Source organism: Nerophis lumbriciformis, linkage group LG08 (genome assembly GCF_033978685.3).
Source record: "Nerophis lumbriciformis linkage group LG08, RoL_Nlum_v2.1, whole genome shotgun sequence".
Lineage (NCBI taxonomy): Eukaryota > Metazoa > Chordata > Actinopteri > Syngnathiformes > Syngnathidae > Nerophis > Nerophis lumbriciformis.
In genome coordinates this window covers 19,853,675-19,877,914 of record NC_084555.2, presented here as the reverse complement: position 1 = coordinate 19,877,914, position 24,240 = coordinate 19,853,675, and the positions used below count along the sequence as shown (strand labels likewise).

Genomic DNA, 24,240 nt, shown 5'->3' with positions numbered 1-24,240 from the left:
TTAATAACAATCACAACAAACTTACATCTGTTCAGGAAGTTTTCAATGTTTTTATTCTTGCGAAGTGCAGGGTAGTCCAAATCTAAGACTAGAGCATTTATGGAATCCTGGAAAAAAATCAAAAGTAAAATTCAAACAAAACTAAATATGGAACATTATTTTTAGTTGTCTCGGCAGGTTCATCAATCTCCCTAAAAAGCAATAAATGCTAGCAACAGAACATCAATGGATGGGAAAATAAATATAAAACATGTCACCAAACACAATTTATATTTCATTAGATCATTGACCCAAGATTCAGACAGCAAGATGTACTTTATTAATCCTGTGGGAGAAAATAAAACAGTTTCAAGATTTTTAATACTAACAACAAAACGGTTTCTAAAAGGTATTGCAAAATAGTCATACACTGTGACTAAACAGAAAAAAAGTGCATGTCCAGACTCTGCGGTGGCGTGCAAAACCAACCGGAATAAAACAGCAGCAGGATTGAATTAAACTTAGCCTGGGGTTTTACCCTTTAACATCACAAACTGCATTGTGAGTCCAGTGTCTGCACACTGCATGACTCAGTTTTCCATCAGCTGCCGCCTACTAGACTGTCACTGGCATTCATCTGCTGACAAATGATAAGATCACTGTTTCTTTTGACATTATGTAAACGGTCTGAAAAAGATGGTTTAGCGCTGAGCAATTAATACTTTCTGCACAGTTCAACAATAATCTGTTTAAGGAGGATCCATATAGGTAGTAACAACAATCACATGAGGTACAGTATCAGCAAATGAAGAATTAGTGAAAGACTATATAGATTCAGTCTTGTGATAGTCAAGAGAGTTCTATGAAAGATTATGTTTGCAGTTTAAATTAGGGACAGAACTCAGCACTCTTCTACTTTGTTGTGTGGGGAACTGCGCTTTTTTTTGGAATGTTGCTTATCGTTCACAATCATTATGAGAGACAAGAAGACACGTTTTTTTTTAGGATTATCAAGATGATAAAAAAATGCTTGAAATATGGGGCTAATGGAAGTCACTGTTGTAGCCTTCAAAGCCCTCCAACAACATTTTATATACACACTGCAAGTCTATACACAGGTAAAAGCCAGTAAATTAGAATATTTTGAAAAACTTGATTTATTTCAGTAATTGCATTCAAAAGGTGTAACTTGTACATTATATTTATTCATTGCACACAGACTGATGCATTCAAATGTTTATTTCATTTAATTTTGATGATTTGAAGTGGCAACAAATGAAAATCCAAAATTCCGTGTGTCACAAAATTAGAATATTGTGTAAGGCTAATACAAAAAAGGGATTTTTAGAAATGTTGGCCAACTGAAAAGTATGAAAATGAAAAATATGAGCATGTACAATACTCAATACTTGGTTGGAGCTCCTTTTGCCTCAATTACTGCGTTAATGCGGCGTGGCATGGAGTCGATGAGTTTCTGGCACTGCTCAGGTGTTATGAGAGCCCAGGTTGCTCTGATAGTGGCCTTCAACTCTTCTGCGTTTTTGGGTCTGGCATTCTGCATCTTCCTTTTCACAATGCCCCACAGATTTTCTATGGGGCTAAGGTCAGGGGAGTTGGCGGGCCAATTTAGAACAGAAATACCATGGTCCGTAAACCAGGCACGGGTAGATTTTGCGCTGTGTGCAGGCGCCAAGTCCGGTTGGAACTTGAAATCTCCATCTCCATAGAGCAGGTCAGCAGCAGGAAGCATGAAGTGCTCTAAAACTTGCTGGTAGACGGCTGCGTTGACCCTGGATCTCAGGAAACAGAGTGGACCGACACCAGCTGGACTGCTGCTGAGTGGTCCAAAGTCATGTTTTCTGACGAAAGCAAATTTTGCATTTCCTTTGGAAATCGAGGTCCCAGAGTCTGGAGGAAGACAGGAGAGGCACAGGATCCACGTTGCCTGAAGTCTAGTGTAAAGTTTCCACCATCAGTGATGGTTTGGGGTGCCATGTCATCTGCTGGTGTCGGTCCACTCTGTTTCCTGAGATCCAGGGTCAACGCAGCCGTCTACCAGCAAGTTTTAGAGCACTTCATGCTTCCTGCTGCTGACCTGCTCTATGGAGATGGAGATTTCAAGTTCCAACAGGACTTGGCGCCTGCACACAGCGCAAAATCTACCCGTGCCTGGTTTACGGACCATGGCATTTCTGTTCTAAATTGGCCCGCCAACTCCCCTGACCTTAGCCCCATAGAAAATCTGTGGGGTATTGTGAAAAGGAAGATGCAGAATGCCAGACCCAAAAACGCAGAAGAGTTGAAGGCCACTATCAGAGCAACCTGGGCTCTCAGAACACCTGAGCAGTGCCAGAAACTCATCGACTCCATGCCACGCCGCATTAACGCAGTAATTGAGGCAAAAGGAGCTCCAACCAAGTATTGAGTATTGTCCATGCTCATATTTTTCATTTTCATACTTTTCAGTTGGCCAACATTTCTAAAAATCCCTTTTTTGTATTAGCCTTAAGTAATATTCTAATTTTGTGGCACACGGAATTTTGGATTTTCATTTGTTGCCACTTCAAATCATCAAAATTAAATGAAATAAACATTTGAATGCATCAGTCTGTGTGCAATGAATAAATATAATGTACAAGTTACACCTTTTGAATGCAATTACTGAAATAAATCAAGTTTTTCAAAATATTCTAATTTACTGGCTTTTACCTGTATATTGTGGTAACAGACGAGTCCATAACAATATGTACTTTGTTGAATATTTACCTATCTATCATAATAATAATTTCCGAGACTGATTTTTTCCGGGCATTGATTTCTGTTTCCAAAGGAGCGCACGTCTGACTTCTGGCAACAAATGTTTGTTCCTACTTCCGGAATCAAACACGCATGTGCGTTCTAATCATGGCAAACTTGGTAACAAACAACGAAGACTACTATTTTTGGACAAATTAGGATTAGCAACCTTATACTTTTGAAGCTAAATATACTGAGGATGAACTACTGCTTATAGAAGCGAGCACGAACAAGAGGGTGAGACGTTGGAGCAGACGGAAGCCGGGAGGGTGAGGTGAAAGCGACGACACTATGAATGTGGAACTTGGAGACAAGCTTTTTCAACATAAATGGATTGCTTACACAAAATCAGGAGGAAATGTCCCCAGCCAGCTGGACCAGACAGACAACTGTCTATCGAGTGAGTCACTTTATTATCGATCATGATACACGCAGCACGCCATGCGTCATGATGCGTGTTATTACAACTACACAGCATACGCTCCCTGGCTAGCTCAGCTGTGTACAAACATTACATGATATGTGGGCTAATGCTTTACAAATATTGTAATATGATTGTTCATGTTTTTCAGGCAGTACATATTGGTGTCTTATCACATTGTGTTGTGCATTACAAACTCAAACGCGTTTTGTGCTGACATAGAAGCTAGCTTATCGCTTGCCGTAGTTAGCTTTTACGCCTAATACTCTAGCATGGCGATGTGATACTACACTAGAAAAATAATTCCTCAGTGTTCACTCTTACAATAACAATGTCGGTACAGCTTGGTTATTGTACGGGTTATGGAACGTAAATGAAGTATTGTTGATGTTTTTGAATGCATTTTTAAAGTGATTTAGATGTAGAATTAATCCCATTACCTGCATTTCTAGCCACCTAGAATGTGCCGATTTTTACATGTTAGAAAGCGAAAAAATCTATATATGTGCTTTTGTCTTCTTGTTTCCCTTAATGATTGTGAACGATAGGCAAAATTCCAAAAAACAGTGCAGTTCCCCTTTAAGTATGGAAGAAGGCAATATTGTTTTATAAATACCTCCATTATACTTTCATGGTTTGATTTCAAATTTTCGGGACTTTATGGGGATCCCATATACACAAAAACAGGTACCAACAGCTAAGAAAAGTTGGTTTTGCATAGGAGGAGCCCTTTATAAAAAGAGAAAAGTATGTAACATCCTGTGTAGGCCAATTAAGCGGTTTTAACCAAAATCATTCTAATCATGCTATAAAGGCTCTTTGTGTCTTTGTGTTTTCCAAAAAAGACAGCAATTCCGATACCTGTAATAACCCTTGCTATTTGGAAATAAACTGTATAATTTACACTAACCCTAGCAAATAATGTGTATCAGAATTAGTTTTAACTTTAGGTATAGTATCTAGCACATATTATGATTGATGAATTTAGTGTTTAAAAGGCGTGTCCATACACACGTGTCTGAATTGTATACATAGGATCCGTGTCTATCTCCACCCCTTGCTCTTTTCAGAGTCTTATCTGCCTGTCCTCTTGTTCTTTACGTCGTTCCCCGTTCGACTGCAGGCAGTCAGTCAGCGACGAGCTCGCACAACTGTTTCGACAACTCAACAGCACTTCCCCATTAAAGGACTAACCTCACACAAAACTACTATCTAAGGAAAAAAATACACATGCGGGGGGTGGAGAAGGGCATACAGTTAAGAGGGGGTGTGCACATAAATACATGGAGCAGGATCTCCCTAAAAGCAATTCAGGAAATGATCCACCCCGCCCCGTGCCTGGCAGATAATTTCACTGTGACAATGAGTGCAACTCATTTCCTCTGCGGCCGTACTGGCTGCGACTAATGCTCTGAAATGTTCTAAGTTAACATGAAATAACTTCACATATACAATAAAATAGAGAGAAACATTTAAACTACTATTAAAACAAAAATACTACAGTGCCTAATCCAAAGATCAAATTTGTCAATAATATTTTACTTTTAACACTATAGTTTTTACCTTTAAATGCAAATAACAGGTAAAAGCAGATTAAATACTATCATACTGTTAAAACTACAATTGAGGGTTTAAATACAGTATAAAACAATGCAATTATGAAAGCAATACTGTGCGCGATGCCGCTCACTCAGTATGCCCCAGTATGTTTTTCTTTTGTGGTCAAGTTGCAATAATGTGGTGGTTTTGTCACACTACAGGAAATACAGAGACATACAATGACACTGCACAAGACAAGGCTTTCTATTTAAAGGTTGAGCTAACCATCATTTTAGGAATACGACATGTTTACTTTAGGGTATTATATTCTAATGTATAAAGAATTGGGCTTACTTACTAGTTGCTGCATGAACATTTACATACTGTATCAACTGTGTACTAAATGTTCATATTTCTATGTTGAATAGTAGACCTTACAACGATATGACCGGGATGTTGGGATCTGCCAATTATTAGGCGCCGACCGAATTCTGTCTATAGTACCGGGTATTGCCCATCCATCCATTTTCTACCGCTTATTCCCTTTGGGGTCGCTGGAGCCTATCTCAGCTACAATCGGGCGGAAGGCAGGGTACACCCTGGACAAGTGGCCACCTCATCGCAGGGCCAACACAGATAGACAGACAACATTCACACTCACATTCACACACTAGGGCCAATTTAGTGTTGCCAATCAACCTATCCCCAGGTGCATGTCTTTGGAGGTGGGAGGAAGCCCACACAGTCACGGGGAGGACATGCAAACTCCACACAGAAAGATCCAGAGGCCGGGATTGAACTCACGACTACTCAGGACCTTCGTATTGTGAGGCAGACGCACTAACCCCTCTTACACCGTGCTGCCCTCTACCGGGTATTGATTCCCATAAAATCAAACGGTGCCATATTTCAATACCTGTGTTGCTTTTGACGTCACATCCGGTTGCAGACTAGTCACTGGCTCAAACACTTAGCGGGAAATAAGCACTCAAGCAGCGCTCAGAGCGGACCGCCTCTGGATAATGTAACAATTTTCAATGCCAACCAAGCAAAAATGCCTGACAAAAAACACTAACATACAAATGAGGCTCCTCTTTTCAAAATGCACTACCTCGATTCTAATCTACATTGGATTTGGCAAAGGGATGTTACATAGTAGAGATGCGCGGATAGGCAATTATTTCATCCGCAACCGCATCAGAAAGTCATCAACCATCCGCAATCCACCCGATCTAACATTTGATCAGAACCGCATCCGCCCGCCATCCGCCCGCACCCGCCCGTTGTTATATATCTAATATAGACGATGCAAGGCATTAGTGAGGTTATAAAGCTTTTGCCTGTTACAGAAAGGAGACTGATCCAATGCAGCACAGACATTCGCGTGCCACGCTGTCACGACCCAGACGCACACCAGTGCGCAATCATATGGGAGCCGCGCTGAGCGCACCTCCAAGCGCGTCTCGCTGCCGGCGACGGCCGGGTATATGGGCCCGACGCTCCAGCGCCATCCATTTTCAGGGCTAGTTGATTCGGCAGGTGGGTTGTTACACACTCCTTAGCGGGTTCCGACTTCCATGGCCACCGTCCTAGCTGCTGTCTATATCAACCAGGGTGAGCCCCACCCCTTTCGTGAGCGCACTGCGCGCGGCGTGACCCCTGTTACGCGCCCCCGGCAACAGGGGTGGCGGGCAGGTAAGCTGCGCGGGCGGAGCGCGCGGAGTGACCCCTGTTACGAGCCCCCGGCCACGGGGGTGGCGGGCAGGTAAGCTGCTTACCTGCTGCGCGTGACGCCGGCCGCGGCGAAGGCGGACGAGGCGGGGTGTCGGTGCGGTGGGCGCGGTGGTGACCCTGGACGTGCGTCGGGCCCTTCTCGCGGATCGCCTCAGCTACGGCTCCCGGTGGGGCCCTCTCGGGGGAAGGGGCCTCGGTCCCGGACCCCGGCGAGGCGTCCCTTCTCCGCTCCGTAAAAGTGTCCATCTCTTTTTTTTTTTTTCTTCTGTTGTGGCATATGCAGCAGGTGCCTGCTCGTTTTTCGTATGTGGGTAACAACATTTAACTATGTATATATATTTCCGAATTGGTTTAACTGCCTGCGATGAGGTGGCGACTTGTCCAGGGTGTACCCCGCCTTCCGCCCGATTGTAGCTGAGATAGGCTCCAGCGCCCCCCGCGATCCCAAAGGGAATAAGCGGTAGAAAATGGATGGATGGTTTAACTGCCACCCGCCTGAATCTATTTAAAATCAAATTGTTTTTTATTTCAACCACCCGACCCGACCCGACCCGCGGATAAAATCTAATTTTTTTTAATTTCATCCGCCCGATCCGCGGATAATCCGCGTACTCCGCGGTTGTGCCCGCAAACCGCGCATCTCTATTACATAGTGATTTCAACACCTCCAAATTTGGTAATGAAAACTACAACTAAGATGTACGTTACCATCAAACACCTGGTTTGTGATAAGTACTATACTTACAGTATAAACACTTTTAGGACGCAACAAAAGACTAGATTAAGTTTCCTGGCAATGACTACTCCCCCGAAGCAACACATCGTACCGTAGCCTATACACTACTGCCATCTAACGTCCTGGAGTTGCAAATGCATGACAAGTCTACTATATGATACTTGCAAATGAGATACAGAAGTGTAAGAAAACAAGACATAACAAATGGACAGCACATACTTATCAGCACAATGTTTGATTGTAAATAAAACAATTAGATTAAATTATCAAACAAATTACCATTTCTGAACACACACACAGAAGTACCGATATTTGGTACAGTTGAGTGTCGTTATCCATTTCAACGTACCGGGAATTGGTACCGTATACACTCAAATGTGAAAGGTACCCAGTCTCGAGCCGATACAATATCCAATGAACAGTATACTATTGCTACTTAATCTACCTCGTACATAAACTTAAACTACTGTATTATTTACATATCAAAAGCATTCCTAACCATTTTTGACAATTTTGGCCGTACTCCAAAGATCAGTTGCAAGGGTTAAAACTCGGGCTAAATGATTTGGAGAAACAATGATTTAAACTAAATTACTATTATTTATATTTTCATTAGTGATTTCAAGGGGTTATATGGTGATATTTTTTACATTTCCTTGTGGTCTACAGAAGATGTAATAGAAGCGTTTTGGTCAACATTTTGCATAAATTTAGTTTCACAGACCAGCCGCTTTCAGACCGTCTCTTCAAAATGTGCCGTTTTGTGAAGCCTTCCTTCAGGCCAAGTAAGCCCCCTTCAACTGTATTTTCTCCCCGTCAGCCATCTTGTAGTTTTTAGCGCTTCCATATCGAGTCTACTGACAGATATAAGTTAGAACTATGCGCTACTTTGTATAAAAGATGGCAACAGCGGTAGATTTAGCATGCATGTTAGGGCTAGACAATCACATTTTAATTTCGATTATGGGGGATTAGCAACACTAAATTGGCCCTAAATTAAAATGGAAAAACTGAATGTTTTTGTTTTTTTATATTGGTATTGCTTTTTTAATTTATTGGTTACTTAATATTATTTTACTTGTTTATTCGTTACAAATTTATACGTGTTGTTCTTTTAAATTGTATTGAATGTTGAGTTTTGAGGGTGCAATAAATACTCATGTTTTCAAATTAATGAATAGTCGTGTTATTAATTGTGATTTCAATATCAGTCAAAATAATCGGGATTATTATTTTTGCCATATTCGTTCAGCCATAATACCTGTACATCTTACTGTTATGCTGGATCCACTATGGACTGGACTCTCACAATATTATGTTAGACCCACTCGACATCCATTGCATTCGGTCTCCCTAGGGGGGGGGGGGTTACCCACATATGCGGTCCTCTCCAAGGTTTCTCATAGTCATTCACATCGACGTCCCACTGGGGTGAGTTTTTCCTTGCCCTTATGTGGGCTATACCGAGGATGTCGTTGTGGCTTGTGCAGCCCTTTGAGACACTTGTGATTTAGGGCTATATAAATAAACATTGATTGATTGATTGATTGATGTACAAGCCAGTCTGCCCCACAACAAGAGGATAGAGGGGGAAAAAAGGAACTTATTGAGTACAACTACATACTACAACTGGATAAAAAATGGCAGACTCGCGCAAAGCTCTTCGGGTAAACCTCTTCCATAAATGGAGACACCCGCTGATGTAACTATGACAAAATATGTCACAATCGTCTTAAATTACAAACGACTTGTTTGGCACAGGGATCCAAATACACAAAAACAGGTACTAACAGGTAAGAAAAGTTGGTTTTGCATAATGGGACCCCTTCAAACAAAGTAGTTGCAAGGAAATTCAGTGACTATTATGTCTCCGTAATTTTATTCATTTTGGTGTTTCCGGATGTCAGTGAAGGCACCTTACCTATTATGGTGTGACTTTGACTTGGTATAGGTTAAGGCTGACTGTAACCTGTTACAATTTGTAAATAAAGTGACTATAAAGGAGCAGTTTCTTTGTTTCTTGTTACAATATGAACACAATAACTTTGTCTTTGCACTTTTGGTATAACGATTTGATTGCGCTCTTACTGAAGATACACGTAAATTGCAGATGACTTGTTTGATCCATCTCATTCACTTTGAAATAGTTCCACATTCCCGGCATGTTTCATTTTTAAGCTGCGTTTACCGGCTCGCTTATGACATCATTTGCCTTAGTTAAAGTAACATATTTTGCAGTGAATTGAAGCCTTTGCAAGAAAACTTTCGTGTTGCTCTCAGACATATTGTAACATTGGCTGAACAGAGATTACCAACTTCCATCCATCCATCCATTTTCTACCGCTTATTCCCTATCTCAGCTAGATTACCAACTTTGGACACAAAATATATACCAGAGTTTTTAAATGCCATTTTTAATGCCACTTAAAAAAATGAATGGCTCGCAAGACTGTCTCATCTGAGAATGTCCATCCATCCATCCATTTTCTACCGCTTATTCCCTTTTGGGGTCGCGGGGGGCTCTGGAGCCTATCTTAGCTACAATCGGGCGGAAGGCGGGGTACATCCTGGACAAGTCGCCACCTCATCGCAGGGCCAACACAGATAGACAGACAACTTTCACACTCACATTCACACACTAGGGCCAATTTAGTGTTGCCAATCAACTTATCCCCAGGTGCATGTCTTTGGAGGTGGGAGGAAGCCGGAGTACCCGAAGGGAACCCACGCAGTCACGGGGAGAACATGCAAACTCCACACAGAAAGATCCCGAGCCCGGGATTGAACCCAAGACTACTCAGGACCTTCGTATTGTGAGGCAGATGCACTAACCCCTCTTCCACCGTGCTGCCCTCATCTGAGAATGTATTTCTATTTATTTATTTTTCTGGGGTACCATCCAGTGTTCTGACTTCGTGCACAGCCGTAGACAATAGCCAATGAAAAGGTTCCGCCTGTCAATCATCACACTGTACCTTCAATTAAAATTATTAAAACGGGAACTGCTCTTAAGCCTTCTAAATAAACATCCAATTCTGAATTAGCTGATCAATACAGTATTTTTTTTTAAATTCTCTCTCTTTATAATGTGCTGTAAAAATGCCTATTCTCTCAATGTATGACTTATGAAAGCAACAAACTGGAGAATAACTTTTTTATCAGGATACAATTTTTTTAAATAGTTAAAAGGTTTTATGGAATAATAAATACTAGGAATGCAAATGATGCATGTGTTCGGAAATGGATGATTGATTTAAACATTTTAGAAAATACATGACATATCGATTGCATGCCCTGAGATGTTATGGAATGATATTTGTAAAAATCCCAATGAGATGCATTAAAAATAAACTGAGTCGATTTAACATCTTCAATAGATAGTATGTACATGCTCTCAATTGTTTAAAATAGGTACAGTAGATAGCAAGTTATTTATAAAGTGTCAGGCAGCTGAAGAACCTCCTTTTCATTTACTGTGGCAATATCAGAAAATAAGAATAGTCGTCTGTTGTGAAAATTGCCTTGTTTGACCATTCCAGGCCACTGTGGGTCACCTAAAAGTGTGTGCGTCACGAGAGTTGCTAATGTTAGCCAAGTTAGCTCATGAGTGTTGAACTGGAGACGACTGAAATAAAGGAGTGATGTATAAAACAAGCTAAGCTTCCTCATTAACAAGAGGAAGGTACAATGACCAAACAATGGCAAAGTTTGGGCCTACAAAGCCGTTTGATTTTGCCGTCCAGCTTAGTGTCTGCTAGGGAGGCAGCGCTTTTCTCGCTTTCGAACCTTACAAGACCTCGTGTATCCAGTTTTAAAGCCAGATACAAAGAAAAGAAACACGCAGACAGACGTAGCAATTTATCGATGACCACAACGTTCTTAAGTTCATTTTCGTTTATCATTTGATGGATTGACATATCGACTATTAGCCAAGTTCTATAATTGTTTTACATTTTGAATGCCTCTGGACATCATATTTGATTTTTTTTAATGCCATTTAAAGACTTAATTTTCGCAAAATATATTTCATGACTTGTAATGCTTTTTAAAGCCCCGCAAAAACCCTGTAAATTGTAAAGTGTTTTTTTTACCGTTACGAGGGCTATGTGCTTACATTTTAAAGAAATTGCCCTGTTCTAAATCTTTTTTCATTAGAGGACAGTAAATAATCTGTTTTGAAGAAATGCAAAGGCAGACAAAAATAGTTTTGAAGTTACCATAAGAAATGTTAATAAAACAGTGTGGCAATGTTTGGAATTGCTACAGTCAGAGCAAACACTCCCTCACTCTGACATTACATTCTTATATATAATTTTCTGTTCAGCAAGTGGTCATGTGGAGGAGGGAGTAATACATAAACATATCACCTAGGCAACATGAGAAACCAAATCTCTGCAACACAAAAAAGGAAATTATGTAAATGTTTTTTCACATGACGTTTTGCACAAATAAAGGGGAAAAAACATGGGTCAGTGCTTTAAAACATTTGCAGGGATTCTACTGTGAGTCACACAAGAGGAATTCAGTACTTCGAATATACTTCTATTAGAAATGTGACAGAAAAACAAGAAAAAGACTCAAGAAGCCATTTCTCACCTACTTAGTCACAGCATTTATCTATTAATATTAATTAACTGACAAGTATATGGGGAAACATGAAGCTCAATGGAGAATTAACATTAAATCAAACATAAATGTTTGAACATACTCTTTCACAATCCTGTATGATGCTCTTCTGTTTCTGTGCTATATTATTGTATGCACTTTCTGTGATGGCTTCCTTAAAATACTTGTTCAGTTGAGAATCATCAGTGATTTTTCCATAACCAACAGAAAGTGGATGGTTGCCAGGCAACTAGTACAAAATGCAAAGAGTTGACTAACTGCAGCCAAGAGTCAGTGTTCCATTTCATATTTGGTAGTCTATTATTCATAGCTTTATTAGATGTAATACAGAGCCCTTTTGGTAGTTCACTTCATATTGAAACTCAGACATCCTAGAAGTAATTGCAGGTCACATAAGTCGTTCTGTGAATTTATCAAGCTCCCTAACACTTCTTATTAACCACCTTATCAGTGGAAAGTCAGAACACAAACAACTCACTTAAAGGATTGTGCAGAATGTCACTGTTCTGATGGAATTCCAGCCGATTTAAAAATAGCTGTCAAGATAAACGGTGGATGGAGCAGAGTGAAGAGGACTGGGTAAAGACTTGGCATGGCCGATAAACTCTTCAAAACAGACAACAGCAGGAATCCTGCAGAGGCTCTCAAATAGCACACTGAATGTTCCCGCAGGGAATAGCTGGACTAGGCCTAACTCTTGAATTTGAATCATTTTTGTCCCATGCTCCTGTGCCCCATTCGTTTTTGGCACCCAGGCTTTATTAGACAGTCAACTGGGGAATGTGCAGGCAGAAAATAGCCAATGAAGGAACTATTACTGACTCTTGATCATCATCAATGAGAAAATGATTGCAACTGCAGTTGTCAACAAGGTGAACTGTTATTTATTTGTTTCCCTTTCAGGGCAATTTTCCCATTGAAAAAAAATAGGGATGCACAATATTATTGGTGGCCAGTAATTATCAGCCAATAATGTTAATTATGATGTCACATCGATAACTTCGATACTGAAAACTCAACGATAAAATGAGTCAATAATAATAATAAGATCTTATCATCTCCTTGTTTGTTGTAGGTCTCTTTGTTGTGGCTTGTGCTGCCGCATGGCTCCTCAACCCCTCCCATAAGGTATGGTCGCATATTTGTGATAACATGAGACTGCGTGCACGGCCTGTTGTGTAAAGAAAAAAGCAACATAGCACAGCAGTCTGCCATGTTGGCTTTCTTTAACAGGTCAGAAAAAGACATTTCACTTGTAGTTTGCAAAACGTGTTCTGCAGAAATTAAACAGAGACGAATAAAGACGAGCTTCAACACAATAAAATCAAAATTTATGGAATTGGTACAAAATTGCCCCTGCTGCTATGCTGAGACCTAGCGTTAAAAGCGGCAACCGCAGCAAAGGTAAAGCCAAAGGATTTATGACAATACGTTTTAATAAGAGGCAACAGTTTGAAAGAAAAAGACCATAGGTCGAAGGAATTTGTCTACAAAATGCGTAGTTGTTTATGTTTAACTTCATGGAGCATGTGGAAGCCCAGGTAACAATTAGTTAACTTTTATTATTTCTTAGTGGAAAAATTTATTTTATGTTCAACAATTGAATGTTGCCTTCCTAAGGGGCAGGCACTTATTGCACTATTACTTTATTACTGTCAGAGATAAATATAATTGTATTTATTTAATTTTTGTCAATCAACAAAAAATGCAACTACCGGTACTGTTGTTTTGATGATGTTGCTATATGTAAAAAAAACTCCTCGCAGCCGTCTTCTTGCCTTATTTCCTCTCGTTTGGTGTTGTAAAAAAGTCCTTGTTGTTTTCCTGTAAGAGAAAAGTGCAACTCCCACTGAATCATCACATCTACATACTGACACACACAAACACACACACCGTCTGGAATCTCTCTCCTCCCACTGGCAACACAAATAACTACATTACCCACAATCCCCATACCCTAGCCTCCCTAAAAAGTAGTACACATGCTAGCAGCGACCGGGCTAGGACAACATGTAAAAGCCAGAGCTGGAAGACCCTCCTGCCTCGTTAAGATCTCCCGTTTGGGAACACTTTGACTGCGCGATACAACAATGGAGAACGGAGGTTTTCCGACATTGTTCAGCAGCTGCTTCTGACAACACGTCAAACATGTGTTGCACCTTTCCTGCTTCCGGCTCCCAGACCGTAGTCGAGGAGCGCAGGGGAGACACTCCTCCAGGGCCGATGTATTCTCGGGGGCAACACCCTTCACTCTAACCGGCAGTGGGTCTACACAGCTCCGGACTCCAGGGTAAATGACGAGTACGGCGATTAATTGTAAATCGTGGCTTTATTGAGATCTTGCACACAGCCAATCCAACAAAACATTAGCCACACCCCGCACTCAAGCTACCGCTCTCTCACCTCGCTCGCCCACACACTCACCTCACATGCTGTCACATATTAAAGGGCCACACACACACATACGCTACTCTCATAACACATGCTAACCCATTTGAAGCGTCACCACCGCATTCAAGCAGCCTCCCCTCGGCGAGTCAGGCAGGGCTAAAGCAATAACAAGTGTTTTTATAGCAGCAGATATAAGTCCATATTGCATTAAAAACTACAAACCCCGTTTCCATATGAGTTGGGAAATTGTGTTAGATGTAAATATAAACGGAATACAATGATTTGCAAATCCTTTTCAACCCATATTCAATTGAATGCACTACAAAGACAAGATATTTGATGTTCAAACTCATAAACTTTTTTTTTTTTTGCAAATAATAATTAACTTAGAATTTCATGGCTGCAACACGTGCCAAAGTAGTTGGGAAAGGGCATGTTCACCACTGTGTTACATAACCTTTTCTTTTAACAACACTCAGTAAATGTTTGGGAACTGAGGAGACACATTTTTTAAGCTTCTCAGGGGGAATTCTTTCTCATTCTTGCTTGATGTACAACTTAAGTTGTTCAACAATCCCGGGGTCTCCGTTGTGGTATTTTAGGCTTCATAATGCGCCACACATTTTCAATGGGAGACAGGTCTGGACTACAGGCAGGCCAGTCTAGTACCCGCACTCTTTTACTATGAAGCCACGTTGATGTAACACGTGGCTTGGCATTGTCTTGCTGACATAAGCAGGGGCGTCCATGGTAACGTTGCTTGGATGGCAACATATGTTGCTCCAAAACCTGTATGTACTTTTCAGCATTAATGGCGCCTTCACAGATGTGTAAGTTACCCATGTCTTGGGCACTAATACACCCCCATACCATCACAGATGCTGGCTATTCAACTTTGCGCCTATAACAATCCGGATGGTTCTTTTCCTCTTTGGTCCGGAGGACACAACGTCCACAGTTGCCAAAAACTATTTGAAATGTGGATTTGTCAGACCACAGAACACTTTTCCACTTTGTATCAGTCCATCTTAGATGAACTCAGGCCCAGCGAAGCCGACGGCGTTTCTGGGTGTTGTTGATAAACGGTTTTCGCCTTGCATAGTAGAGTTTTAACTTGCACTTACAGATGTAGCGACCAACTGTAGTTACTGACAGTGGGTTTCTGAAGTGTTCTTGAGCCCATGTGGTGATATCCTTTACACACTGATGTCGCTTGTTGATGCAGTACAGCCTGAGGGATCGAAGGTCACGGGCTTAGCTGCTTACGTGCAGTGATTTCTCCAGATTCTCTGAACCCTTTGATGATATTACGGACTGTAGATGGTGAAATCCCTAAATTCCTTGCAATAGCTGGTTGAGAAAGGTTTTTCTTAAACTGTTCAACAATTTGCTCACGCTTTTGTTGACAAAGTGGTGACCCTCGCCCCATCCTTGTTTGTGAATGACTGAGCATTTCATGGAATCTACTTTTATACCCAATCATGGCACCCAACTGTTCCCAATTTGCTTGTTCACCTGTGGGATGTTCCAAATAAGTGTTTGATGAGCATTCCTCAACTTTATCAGTATTTATTACCACCTTTCCCAACTTCTTCGTCACGTGTTGCTTGCATCAAATTCTAAATGTAATGATTATTTGCAACAAAAAAAAAGTTTATCAGTTTGAACATCAAATATGTTGTCTTTGTAGCATATTCAACTGAATATGGGTTGAAAATGATTTGCAAATCATTGTATTCCGTTTATATTTACATCTAACACAATTTTCCAACACATATGGAAACGGGGTTTATATATATATATATATATATATATATATATATATATATATATATATATATATATATATATATATATATATATATATATATAGTGTATACAGTACAGGCCAAAAGTTTGGACACACCTTCTCATTCAATGCGCTTTCTTTATTTTCATGACTATTTACATTGTCGATTGTCACTGAAGGCATCCAAACTATGACAACTGTGAAGTGAAAACCCTTTCAGGTGACTACCTCTTGAAGCTCATCGAGAGAATGCCAAGACTGTGCAAAACAGTCATTAGAACAAACGGTGGCTATTTTGAAGAAACTAGAATATATAACATGTTTTCAGTTATTTCAATTTTTTTTGTTAAGTACATAACTCCACATGTGTTCTTTCATAGTTCTGATGCCTTCAGTGACAATCTACAATGTAAATAGTCATGAAAATAAAGAAAACACATTGAATGAGAAGGTGTGTCCAAACTTTTGGCCTGTACTGTATATATATGATAAGTTTTTCAAATGGGAAAAAAATACACTTTAACACGTTCACTATTTATTTAAGTTAAATGTTTGCTCACGGAGATGAGTCCATTTAATGTGTTTTGTTTGTTTATTTAGGGTATTAATTTTTTTTGTTTGTTTATTTAGGGTAACTAAAATGTATTTACCTTTATAATTACAGAACAATGGTAAACTATTTTACAGTAATGAGAAATACAACTTTATATAATTTTAAATGGTTACTTGCATTATTATTATTATATATAGTATTATCATTACATTAGTGCATAATTCGGTGACAAAATAATGCTGACAATAATATTGTTGATCAGCAATAATTTGTGGCAATTTATTGGCCCAGGCTTACTCATGAGGCACGACTAACATCAGATGCTCAGATTGGTGTAGCACTGTAGAGGCTAGTCTAATAATCACCTAAACCAATGCATACAGTATACGTGTGTTTGCGTAAGAAAAACAATTGCATGTGTGTGGGAGGTTATGTCTCACCAGCAGGTTGAGATGGGCTGATAAGATAAAGCCAGATGGAGAGTGGTGTGCGTGGGAGCCTCCTGTCCTCTGCTCTGCGCACTCACACCCTCATTTATAACTAAAAATACACTATAAGACAAAAGTGGCAAACTGTTTAACACGCTCACGAGATAATATTTCCAAACCCAACAACATTAAAACAGTAGATGTTTGATGCAGATGTTGTCATCTGCATGATTAACCAAATCTTGCACCGCAATTTTTAATGATCTATCTATTAAGTGACGAACACTGTAGCTTGAGAGGTAGGGTGAAGCAATACTATGTTACAGTGGTAGATGTCTGTGTGGTAGTCATGCACCACCTCAAATATCAGTGTTTTGCTATGACATAACACAGTGAGAAGGGAAGTGAACTCAACAAAACATGTTCTCCCCGTGACTGCGTGGGTTCCCTCCAGGTACTCCGGCTTCCTCCCACCTCCAAAAACATACACCTGGGGATAGGTTGATTGGCAACACTCAATGGTCCCTAGTGTGTGAATGTTGTCTGTCTATCTGTGTTGGCCCTACGATGAGATGGTGACTTGTCCAGGGTGTACCCCGCCTTCCGCCCGAGTGCAGCTGGGATAGGCTCCAGCACCCCCGCGACCCCGAGAGGGATAAGCGGTAGAAAAATGGATGGATGGATGGTTTACATCATCTGTGGCCTGGGTGTCAAATGTACGGCCCGTGGGCAGTTTCATCCGGCCCGCGAGATGAGTTTGTTAAGTTTAAAAAATGTGCCATGTTAAGATAGAGGCAACACTTCCGTGTTTAAACACTACGTAATTACGCTGCTTATTAGTGATAGTATACAAAATGTGGATTGTTATGTTCATGCCTTGATTGTCAAAGATGTTGGTGGTAATGTAACCTGTGACATTTATACTCAAATGTTTTTGATAATCTCTACATTTCGTGTTGTACTAATCACTGGGGACACATTTTGTGGGCGCACATAAATATGCTGAAATAATATGTATCCCTTTCTAACTTCATGTGTGATTAATGAAATGAGTCCAAATTCACAAGTTTTGTTGTGGATGATGCTACATACGTACATAATAAACCACATGAGAAGGGAATTTTCCTCAAGTACATCAGTTGAGGAAAATTAGTAAATTACATTAATAACATCCTGTAATTTGATTTTAATATTATTATTAGTTAAATTTTCTGATAGATTAAAAATTAACACCAATGGGAGTATTTTAAAACTCTGCCGGACTCAATTGCACGTATTTGACTGATGAAGATTATCACATAATTTATTCAGAAAGTATAAATAACCACAAATGAAGACAGAATACTATTAACTTCAACATGTAAATGTAAAACAAAACATTATTTGTACAATTTTTAAACAAAGTAAATGTTTTCTTTATTTTTAAGTTATCATGCCATGATTTTACCAGTCCGGGCCACTTGGGAATAGATTTTCCTCCATTCGGCCCCTGAGCTAAAATTACTTTGACACCCCTGATCTATGGCATCAGCTTGGTTAATATGAAAACCATGTATGGTGTGAGGGTAACTTGGTTTACGAGAGAGCCCACAAGCTCACAGTTTTTTTGGGACACAAGCTGCCTCTCTGCTAATTGCTATCCTTGAGATTGCGAGCAAATATGTGGTTTACGAGCCTACCCCACAAAACAAATTCCTTATTGTTTCACTGAATAGCTTGTTAGCTAATAGTTCACTTTGTTTTTGGGAATGAAGAAAGTCAGTGTAACGAATAGTGCGGAGAAGAAGAAGGGGATAATATTTAATTAAATTAAAAATAGAAATAATCGAAAACATGACCAAACCAAATCTTACGACGAGGGCTGCAGCTATTGATTATTTCACAATCGAGTAATCTGTTAGATTAATCAACTAATCAGAAAAAGCACACTTTATACCCTCAACACGTATTATAGGGTAAATAGTTAAAATAAACTCTAAAAAAAAATTGTAATAAACAACAATAAAACTACTGTTGTTGTTTGTAGTACATTATATTATATTGTTTTGATACAATGTTTTTCTTATTAAAAAGCATGTTACATGTCAAAAATATGGATATATTTGGGAGCCGAGAACGGACTAAATGGATTTAAATGGAGAACATTGATTTGAGATCCGAGTATTTTGAGTAACAAGCTGCATCACAGAACCAATTAAACTTATAAGCCAATGTACCACTGTATTAGAAATATTACCTTATAGTACCCATCCATTTTCTACCGCTTGTCCGTTTGCCAAACAAAAAGTGCCAATAGCAGTGGATCAAAAAGTACATTTTGTTGGAAAAACCTCAATAAAAAACACGACCAAGATGCTTTGGTGGCACATTACCCAGTATTGTGGGATAACTTGTGTTAATTTAGGTGTATAGAGGGATTAAGTTCGAAAATGTTTTCTATGCCGGTAACATTATCGTTTGAGACGAACCAGAAAACTTTTCTCGTCTGTTTTCAGTAATTTAAAAGTAAACTTCACTTTTTGTGGAATTTCACTGATCATTCACAATCCTTATGTGAGACAAAAACACACGACTCTCTCTTTTTTGTGCATTCTAAATTGTAAATACTATACAATATTATCATGAAATGATTAGACACTTTAGTTTTCATTGAGTTTAGCAAACAGACTGAAAAACAACACATTACTTTCAGTTCAGTTCAGTTCAGTTCAGTTACGGTACTTTCAATGGAAACTGTACTTTTTTTTTTTGTGCCTATTGTTCAGAATTACTATTAGGGACAACACGGATTTATTTTTTTAATGCAAATTATGTAGATAAAAGTCCACTTACAATGGAGCCAATGGGAGGTCCTCTATTCCGTCCATAAAGCCCTCTAAATAACCATCCAAAAAGAGGCTGAAAATGCCAAACATCCCGTAAGAGAGCAGCAGACGACAAGTAAGTATGCTAATGCTAAACTGGCTTGAAACAACAGAACAATAAGTGCTTAGTTCACTTTAACAGACATGTATTTAATCGTGTTACAGTGGAAAGTTAGCAGATATTATCAAGAAATTAACAGGCAGAATAATGAGAATATATAGATAGGATAATATTACAGCAAGATGTGCATGTGTGTGTGCTCCGTTGCTGTGTTTGTCTGTGATCGCGGAGAAGAGTGGAACGATTCATAAGTCGATGCTATTGATACGAAGGGTAGTACAGTATATGAGTGATACCAGTGATTATATCAATATTTTTTTTTCACAAAATCTGTTTTTATTGGGGTTTTTTTAATGTTTAAATAAATAATTGAATAAATCCCTGGACACAAATTGACTTTGACTTTATATTGGTTAAACAATTGCATTAAATAAAAGAGAATAATTAAATGTTTGAAATATTTAGTTAATATTGTTACAATGCTAACAACATGCATTTAGAGTTTCTACATAAAAGAAAATTGTTGGTGTATGTTTGGGGAATTCATTTTAAAAAATGTAGCACCAATACACTAAAGAACTATTTGTTACAAAAAGAAATTAAATATACAGCTTAATAAATTAATTGAAAACTAATCGATAGATTAATCGATTCAAGAAATAATCATTTGATGCAGTCCTATATAGTCTATTATTTACGGCAGGGATGTCCAAACTTTTTGACATTGGGCTAAAAAATGTTTAGCCAGGGGACGAAAGCCGACTGCATTGAAAGTAACAATTTGTATACAAACACATATATAGCCTTCCTAACGCTTCCCATCCAACCTGATGGAGCTTGAGAGGTACTGCAAAGAGGAATGGGCAAAGAGGAATGAACGAAACTGCCCAAAGATAGATGTGTCAAGCTTGTGGCATTGTATACAAAAAGACTTGAGGCTGTAATTGCTGCCAAAGGTGCACCAACAATATATTGAGAAAAGGGTCTGAATACTTATGTACATGTTATTTTTTAATTTTTTTATACATTTCACTGTGATTTTTGAGTTTATCTTAAATACATTTCAGCATGTGATTTTTGAGTTTTTTATTTTTAATAAATTTGCAAAAAATCTACATTTGTTTTTTATGTCAAGATAAAGTGCTGAGTGTACATTAATGAGAAATACAATGAACATTTTTATTTTAGCAAATGGCTTCAATGAAACAAAAAATTTAACATTTAAAAGGTGTCTGAATACTTATACAGGTACATATTACGCCCATAAAGCCCTCCAAATAACCATCCTATAACCTCCGCCCATACTCCATTTACATTTTGTGACTTAAATATTAACCAAGTATTAGGGATATTGTTATTATGAGCATTAACGCAGATAAACTATTTATAGCGGCGCTGTGATCACATAGAGGTAAATAGCTTGTGTGGCTATGTTGACATCATCGGCTGGTGAGTTGCTTTCTCGCTACGGAGCTGGTAAAAGTTTATTCTAGGTCATAAATAATGCTTTTCAATTGGATAGTAGAAGAATGAGGGAATAATCTGACAAGTCGGCATTCAATTTAGACTCGGAAATGGCGGAAAAATCGCTTGGTTCCTTAAAATGATCAAAATACCGTTTATTACTTAAAGTAATAATGCATTGTAATGGAATTACATGGGTGTAATTTTGTATTATGTATGGTGGTTGGACATGTTTTTTTGTTATATCTACAATGTTCCATGAACAGGAGGTGTGTACTGTGCGACACATGTGTTAACTTTCTGTGTTGGTAATAATTTATTTGCACCATGAGTAATGCCATTGCTTGGATAGGTTAAAAAAAACTCTTCACATTAAACCTCATGGTCATAGACTATAAATACTATTGTCAACCACAAAACAGTGGTAAAATTGCGGCAAGTAATTTCTAAGGTAATTAAAATTAGACATACCACGGGCCAGACATCTTATTAAATTGTGACGTCGTGCGTGCTAGACTGAAGACATTGGTGGATCGTAGTTTGGACACCCGTGGTTTACACACTATTGGTCATTACTAGTTTAAAAAGCATCTAAAATATCACATATACCGTATTTTTCGGAGTACGAGTCGCTCCGGAGTATAAGTCGCACCGGCCGAAAATGCATAATAAAGAAGGAAAAAAACATATATAAGTCGCACTGGAAATGAGGAAATTTATTTGATAAAACCCAACACCAAGAATAGACATTTGAAAGGCAATTTAAAATAAATAAAATATAGTGAACAACAGGCTGAATAAGTGTACGTTATTTGACGCATAAATAACCAACTGAGAATGTGAATGTTAATTTAACATATTATGGTAAGAGTCATTCAAATAATTATAACATACAGAACATACTATACGTTTACCAAACAATCTGTCACTCCTAATCGCTAAATCCCATGAAATCTTATACGTCTAGTGTTTAACGTGAATGAGCTAAATAATATTATTTGATATTTTACGGTAATGTGTTAATAATTTCACACATAAGTCGCTCCTGAGTATAAGTCGCCGGCCAAACTATGAAAAAAACAGCGACTTATAGTCCAAAAAATACGTTACACATATACATAAATACACATATACATACAGTATATAGACATATACATATATATATATATATACATACATACATACATACATATATATATATATATATATATATATATATATATATATATATATATATACATACATATATATACATACATATATATATACACATATACATATATATTAAGGCTGAAACGACGCGTCGACGTAGTCGACGTCATCGGTTACGTAAATACGTCGACGCCATTTTTATGCTTCGACGCGTCGCATATTTACGTCACACTGCCGTCATGGTGGAGCGCAAAGCAGATGATGCGAGCGGTGCGAGCGGTGCGAGCGAGGGAATAAAAGCACGCCAAAAGTCATCAAAAGTGTGGGAGTATTTCAATAAACGGCCTAATAATGTTGTAGCGGTGAACAGCTGTCTCGTCAGCTGACGCGCGAGCTCGCAACCGTGGCTGTTTAGCAACCAGCCAAACCCCACTTAATAAAATTATATTTTATCTTAGAGCACATCCGCATCCCTATTCACCTAGGCAACCCCAGGAAATGTATATAATTCGGCATTATTTCGGCCAGTCGGCTTATAAAATCAGAGCCGATCAGTTTACGTTCACGCGCAGGTATAACGCGGCGCGCTCCTGTCTCATCTGCTGGTGCGCGAGCCCGGTAATTAGAGAGCTTTGTCAAATCAAGGTGTACAAAAGACGCCAGCGCAGAGTGGAAAAAGGTTTAGTTCATTACAGAAAACCCAGAGTTGTGCCAAAAGTATGTAAGATTTAATATTTCTCTTCGTGGGTGTGGCGCACTTGTTGCGCTGGTGAGAATATATTTATATTGAATATGGATTTTAAATATGTATCTAAATAGGTGGTTAATTGGTTAGGTATTTATGTATTTGCATATTGGGTTTTCTGTTGCATTTATCTATTGTGTTTCTGGGTTTAAATGTATTTTATATGTATCTTGGTGCATTTATGTTGAGACAATTTATTTAAAATCTGTTTTAACTTAAAGGGAAAAGATGTGTCCATTTTCTTGCACTTGTTTAATGGTTAAGAGTTTGATAGCCTAATTAATAATTGTAAATTATGGGATTGATAATTGATTGATTTTTTACAGCATGTTAATCTTGTGGTGTTTTGTCCTTAAAGGTTTTTCACCTACTAAAGAAGCTAAAGGCTACTAAAGGCTACTAAAGACAGCTAATGCTAGCTAATGACAGCTAAAGAAACTAAAGTCTATTAACACTGCTAAAGACTGCTAAAAAGACTAAAGAAGAAAAAAGAAGCTGTTTCTTCGTTGGAAAAACTGTTGCAAACTTAAGGAAAATAAAAGGAAAAAGTAACTACGGTCTGGTCTTTTGAGTGAAATCCAGAAGCCACATTCAGCATTGGTACATCCCTTCAAGTGTGGGATAAGCACAGCGAAAAAAGCAAAACACTTGACAGTTGTTGTATGCACACTGTGTCGAGCGGAAATGGCCTATCATGGCAGCACAACGGCTATGAACGAACATTTGAAAAGAAAACACCCGACAGCGTTCTTGCCATCACCATCAACTAGTCAATCGTCCGCGTGAGTATACGTTGTCATCATTACACAAAATCATGAATGTGTCATTTGTATCTGCGTTGTAAATTCATAGACTAAAACACTGTTTCGCTCTGAGAGGCGCGTTTGGCGTGCCTGTTCAGTGTTTACAAAGACGCGCTCCTCTTTAACGCTAACGTTAATTAGTTGTGCAAATACCTTTTA

At 38.8% G+C, this 24,240-nt stretch overlaps 1 protein-coding gene across 4 annotated transcripts in view; it reads right to left on the bottom strand.

Moving 5' to 3' along the window:
- rock2a (rho-associated, coiled-coil containing protein kinase 2a) overlaps positions 1-24,240 on the bottom strand; it is a 75,196-nt gene that overhangs the window by 34,441 nt on the left and 16,515 nt on the right. For all 4 annotated transcript variants that reach the window (XM_061968440.1, XM_061968441.1, XM_061968442.1 and 1 more), the window contains exon 2: positions 26-107. In XM_061968440.1, coding sequence (XP_061824424.1) covers positions 26-107 — 82 coding nt within the window. The remainder of the gene's footprint in view (positions 1-25; positions 108-24,240) is intronic.